Genomic DNA, 6593 nt, shown 5'->3' with positions numbered 1-6593 from the left:
CTTTTCTCCTTTTCAGCTTTCTTCTTTTTCTATCCCTTCTTTCTCTTCCTCATTTTCTTGCTTTTATCTTATATTCTTTCACTGCTTCCTCTTGCCTCAAATCCTTTCCTATTCTTTCCTTTTCTCTCTCTCTCTCTCTAATCTTTCTCCTCCTCTCCCTCCCTCTTTCTTTTTCTCTCCCTTTCTCTCTCTCTTCCGCCTTCTCTTTCTCTCCCTCTCACCTTGACCCCCCCCTCCCCGGATGTATGTTGAAGTGCTGCTTGTTTTGCAGATGAGCTGAGAAACATTGGCTACATTCGCAATTTTACAGAAAGCTTTCTGTCAATATCATTTTAATTACCACACACACACACTCACACACACACACACACACACACACATTCTCTCATTAGCACTGAGCGCTCTCATAGCGGACGTGTAATCGCTTCCAGCCCATGCAGAAGCACACCGTGTTATACACACCACCTTACACTCCATCATTCAGCATGAAACACACACACACACACACACACACACACACACAAATCACAGATACATTTTCAATCAAGTGGTTTTTTTTCCCAGCATGTCAGCGTCTCAGCTACACACACGGTGAGATAACACAGAATTATTTTATTACACAATTATACAATTCTTTTAAATGAATAAAAAAATTCTAAAAATCTTTCATATGAAACATTTATAAAAGATATTCAATAAGTTTATTTGTGAATAAAATTGTGCAGTCTAATAAGATGAGTTAAGAGTTTAAATTGTTGCATCTCTGCAGCCTAAATAAACAAACAAATAAATAAATAAAAATAATTCAATAAATAAATACAGATAAATAGAAATAAGTAAATAAAAATAAATAAATAAATAAGTGTAAATAACTAAATAAATAAATATCTGAATAAATAAAATAAATAATTTAATAAATAAATACAAATAAATAAAGTAAATAAAAATAAATGTAAATAAATGACTAAAAAATAATAAATAAATAAATAAAAATGTAAAAAAGTCTACTTAAAATGGGGTTTAATGATCAGGATGCAACTACACTTAATGTATGGTCTTCTGTTCCAATAAAATCCCCAGTGTTTTAAACGTAATGAGTTCATCACAGTCCCTAAATGTGCAGAAACATCTCCACTACATTCACCTGAAAGAAACAAAAACCCAAGCATGATGTGACTCCAGCCTGGGGAAAGCCTCGGAGTAGGCGGGATCTAGTGTCTGCCTCCTGTCAATCACACTGATAGTAACCAATCAGGGGCATCTGTGAGGTCATGTATGAGGAAGAGGGCAGTGTGTGTTACATCAGCCTGTGATGCAGCAGGAGCGGCAGTTTGAACAGAAAACCAGCAGATAGACAGATAGACAGACAGACAGACAGACAGACAGACAGACAGACAGACAGAAAGATAGATAGAAGCATCCAGTGTAACTACGCCCCTGTCACGTCCCATGTGACACGTGTGTGTGTCCCGGGTCTCACATCCACTCAAAAGTGCACACTTCACTCCTTCACAAAAAGACCACATCGTAGGAGTAGACGGATTGGGACGCAGTGTCTTGTACATTCAGAGAGACAAAATCACATCAATCTGTTTCCCATCAATCTGTTTTTTTTCTAAATGAATTTTTCTTGGACGTTGTTGTGTCCTTTCCACTCTGTCCTGCTGTTATTACTACGTTTAACAGGAATCCCGGAACGTCGCCGTCACAGAAACCCTCCCTCAGCTCTAATCAAAAACCATGAACGAAGGAGATCATTAAATAATCAGGTTTCAGCTGGTGGTCTCTCTCTCTCTCTCTCTCTCTCTCTCTCTCTCTCGGTCTGTCTCATTCTCTCGGTCTGTCTCACTCTCTCTCTATAACCTGTGTTTATTTTGGCTCTGGGATTAATATGTATCTAAACATCCATATTTGCCTGGAGTTCTGTTTGAAATGGAGCCACAGGCGGATGTGTCTGTTACACTGGAGGGAAAGAGGAGAGGAATACGGCTGGGTTTTTTAACCCCGGTGTCCAGAGTCACCGCTGAAAACCTTATCATGATGGAGGAAGTTAAAAACGTCAAAGCCTTTCGGTTCTGATGAAGGAGTGAGGAAAGATCCGAGTCCACATGGTGTCGGATGTGAAACCCAGAACAGAGGGAGACAGAGAGAGACAGAGAGAGAGGGAGAGAGAGAGAAGAGAGACAGAGAGAGAGGGAGAGAGAGAGAGAGAGAGAGAGAGGGAGAGAGAGAGAGAAGAGAGACAGAGAGAGAGAGAAGAGAGAGAGAGGGAGAGAGAGAGAGAGGGAGAGAGAGAGAGAAGAGAGGGAGAGAGAGAGGGAGAGAGAGAGGGAGAGAGAGAGAAGAGAGAAAGAGAGACTGAGAGGGGGGGGTACATTCATCAAAAAATGTAAATGAGGAAAGAAAGACAGGATAGAGAAACCCAGCAAGACAGGAACAATAATAAAATGTTAAAAAAAGAAAAAAGAAAAACAGAGGAGGACGAGGGGGAAAAGAAAATACGGAGCAGGAAAAGCAAGAAGGTTCATCTCACGGGACAGAAAAACAAGCTGAAATGAAAACAGAGCAGAACCCACAGCAGACTGACGGCGGGGTCTTTGCTTCGTCAGCGCTGAGACTGACCATGACACTGTCCTCCAAATTAGGAGAGCTAATTGAAAATATTTGCATTAGCTTGACTGCAATAGCAGAGCCCTAATTGGGGCATGGTGATGAGAGAAAAACACACGTACTGACGAAGTCCATATGCCGAGGCGTATTCACCGAATTGACCGAAAGCAGGACCACGCGGGTGTATGGCCATGACCCCGCCCCTGATCCAGACCAAACCGGTCCCTTAATTTATTTCTCAGGGGTGAAATGTATGGCGTGATAGAATTTCACATGGGAAAGGATCAGAAACCCCGACCCTTCTGTGTTACACTTTTGCGTTTTGTTTACGATTAAGTGACCGAAAAAGACGAACAAAAAGAAATTAACATGTCACTGATACGTTTATTTAACGTTTATGGGAGGAGCCTCCAGTGTCAGAGTGATGCTCAGGACAGACGAGGTTACACTTTGGGATTCATGGTCACATGACGAGCTGTTTCGCCTTATTTAATTATAATTTTAAAAAAAAGAGACAGAGAAAGAGAGAGAGACAAAGAGACAGAGAGAGATGGAGAAAAAGAGAGAGAGACATAGAGAGACACAAAGAGAGTAAGGGAGGGAGGCTGAGTGAGAGAAATAGAGATATACAGAAACAGAGAGAGAGACAAAGAGAGAGAGAAAGACAGAAATGAGACAGTGAGAGAGAGAGTGAGTTGGGGTGCATGAGAGAATGAGAGAGCATGAAATAGTGATAAAGAGAAAGAGAGAGAAAGAGAGAGTCAGAGAGAAATAGAGATAGAGACAAAGAGAGAAAGAGAGAGACAGAGAGAGAAAGAGAGACAGAGAGAAAAAGACACAGATAGATAGATAGATAGATAGATAGATAGATAGATAGATAGATAGATAGATAGATAGATAGATAGATAGATAGATAGATAGATAGATAGATAGATAGATAGATAGATAGAGGAAAAGAGAGGCTGAAAAAACCCGCTTTAATGTAAAGGAGAAAGGAATGAACTGACGCGTTTCATAACATTACCTGTAAATGTAAAGGGATAAAAGTTGCTCTTGTAAAATAAAAATAAAAATAAAAATAAAAGAAAAAAAGAAAAAAAAGAAAGAAAGAACGAAAGGAAGAAAGACAGAAATAAAAAGGCAGTAGTTGAGGTGATGTGAGAGGAATAAAACACCTCATGATGGGTATTTATATTGTATAACAGGTGTAGGTCATGTGATTAGACAAAGAAACAACATTCTTAGGAAAAATCTTGATTAATTCTGTTCCTAATAAAATTCTACAATATTGTGGATGTTTAAAATCATTTCAAAGAATTCTACAATTTCTACTGGAATGAAGGGTTTTGTTGTACAGATGTTTGTGTACATGTTTTTTCAGCAGGCGTTTTATTGTGAAATAGAGTAGAGCTGCAGCAGCACTCACCAATCAGAGCGACGAGTCTGTACCTGGCCCCCGGGGCCCTGCAGTAGGGAGCCACTTCCTCGTAGGTGGGGACATCGGCCGTGTCGTACTGCTCGCTCTTCTTACACTCGTACATGGACTTGTTCGTCTTCTTTCCTCTTTTGCTGAGCCGAAAGCTCCGCCGTAACGTGGCTAAAGAGACAGATTTAAAGATAAGAAAAAATGAAAGAGGTTAGGACTGTCGTCCACGCCGTCTACGCGTGTCTGATATCACTTCCCTTTCCTGTCTACGCGTGTCTCTCTGCTTGTCTATGCAGAATCCGACACCGCAATTAGCGTCTGGTTTTTCACATTCGCCTATTTGTGTCTTTCTGCAGCAGACGGAGTGAAACGGATGGAAGAGTCCTCAGGGCGCCGCAGGAGGGACCCCGGTTCGAATCCGCCAATCAGGAGCCGTTCCAGCTGATGGGTTTTCATGTGCTGGAGGTCATCGGCAACGCCACCACAAAAACTTCCTGTCTGATTATCCTGGAGAGGCGTTCAATTTTTTATATTATATATATATATATATATATATATATATATATATATATATATATATATATATATATATATATATATATATATATATACATACATACACACACATACACTGTCGACGACAGACCGTGCTGAAAAACAGAAACCTAGCCCTCATTTGAGACGCCCCATTTCTTATTCGTGACAGATGCTAGTTAGCATGAGTTCTGCACCAAAACCAAAGACACCTAATATTCCTCTGCTCCATCCGTCACTGCACTCTCGGCCCGGCTTGTGCTTCTCCTCCTTTTGTTTTCTTAAGTGATTAATGGACGCACGGATATGATGCAAGATACCAGAGATTAAGTGAGGATGAAAATTATGGACTGAGGCAACGGGGTGAGAGAGAAATACCTGATTTATTCGCTATAATGGTTTTCACAGTCGCCAGCTGCAGGGCTGCACAGATGTGTCACTGCAGAGATCCCACTGTTCCTAACAGCTTGTTCAGTTAATAGGGTCACTTAATGATATGGTGGGATACAAATGAAACACGCCATAAGTCAAACCGTCCCTGTAGTACAAGTGTGTGTGAGTGTGTGTGTGAGCAAGCCTTTTCGAATAAAATTACACTGGACCGACTTTTGTTCCACTCGAGTTAACCTGTAAGTCGCGGTGCTTGTGCCAGTCGAATGCGTAATTTAATCAAATTCAAAGCTGTTTTGGAAAAACTATCTGCATTAACGAGCCAAAAACGGAGCTGCGGCATCTCAGGGGCGATGCACGGACAGCCGGTTTGACTGAAATCCCTCCCTGAAGAGTTCCGATTACCTCAAACGCATGGACAGTGTGTTCGAGTCCATAATAATGCCGTTCGGGATGTATGACGCACTGCAGGGTTTGGCGTGAAGAATCTTTGTTTCTCCAGTTCAGGGCAGGTGCGTTGGTGCTCCGCCGCAGCCAGTCAGTACAAATTCCCGCTCTTCAGTTGAAGGGACTTCATAAATCCAACCTTTCATAATCATTTAAAGCTTTCTAGACGTCTCAGTCCAGAAGAGCCAGAGCGCTGCCCTCCGTTTCAACACGGAGAAATAAATCAAGGCTTGGATAGAAATTTCCCTCCAAACCTCCCGTTCCTCAAATTAGATGGAAATGAATTCATTCCAGAATGAGAGGGGGGAAAAAAAAAATCTTTCTGTATTCTGGACTCTGGATATGGTTATGGAACATTAATTCCAATTTCTCTCCCTCTCTCTCTTGCTCTCTTTTCTTTTTCTCCAAAGAATGCATCTTGGTAAGACAAATCATCACAAGGGATGACATGAAGCATCCTGGCAACGCGAGTCCATCCGAAATAGCTTCTACTTCTAGTAACAGGTATAAATATGGAAAACAGACATCGACAGAGCAACGTTTTCCAGTTCCTGGTGCTGAACATGGTGAATAATGGCTGGAACATGTAGCCGTGTCCACACCATGCTCCCAGACCCGCTCTGCCTAATGGCTGGTTAATTGGCGCAATGGAACTTACAATTACTGACTAGCAGCTCACAAATCAAATGGCCCTTCCAATGAGAGAAGGGAAAAAAGCAGCTTAATAAAGCCTCTAAATTCAGTGTAAATATAGTGTACACACTTGCACATGAGCCACTGCTCCTCCCAAATTTCCAGAAGGAGCTGCTGCGGCCCTGTGTACGGATAGGACCTCAGAAAGGAGGCTCTCAGACACTATAAATATTAAGTCCAGAGACCCAAAGGAAAGGAATGATGCCAAGAGTTTAAAAAAAAAACAAGGTATTTGTTTAAAAAAGAAAGAAGGGAAAGACGTGTTAATCAAGGACGTCAGGTCAAATCATCACGACTTTCTCCTTTATCCCATCATCTCTTTAGACAAAAGAGTATCAGGACAGATTTGCTAATCCTAATACGTCAGAAAAGAAATGCACTTATGCCTCTGAGGAACACAAATTGCTTTTTTGGGAGCGTGTACTCTAAGTGAAGCCATACCTGTCTGATTATAATCAGAAAACAGACACATTGGATTTCATTCTTGACATAT

The 6593-nt window shown here is 41.3% G+C and overlaps 1 protein-coding gene across 2 annotated transcripts in view; it reads right to left on the bottom strand.

Annotated features, from left to right (window-relative positions):
* Positions 1–6593, bottom strand: part of mpp7a (MAGUK p55 scaffold protein 7a) — a 134150-nt gene that overhangs the window by 22736 nt on the left and 104821 nt on the right. For both annotated transcript variants that reach the window (XM_058406372.1, XM_058406373.1), the window contains exon 12: positions 4037–4207. In XM_058406372.1, the coding sequence (XP_058262355.1) occupies positions 4037–4207 (171 nt within the window). The remainder of the gene's footprint in view (positions 1–4036; positions 4208–6593) is intronic.

The sequence above is a fragment of the Hemibagrus wyckioides genome, linkage group LG13, assembly GCF_019097595.1.
Source record: "Hemibagrus wyckioides isolate EC202008001 linkage group LG13, SWU_Hwy_1.0, whole genome shotgun sequence".
NCBI lineage: Eukaryota > Metazoa > Chordata > Actinopteri > Siluriformes > Bagridae > Hemibagrus > Hemibagrus wyckioides.
Note: the sequence above shows the minus strand (reverse complement) of the source record. Positions and strands in the feature narration are given on the sequence as shown.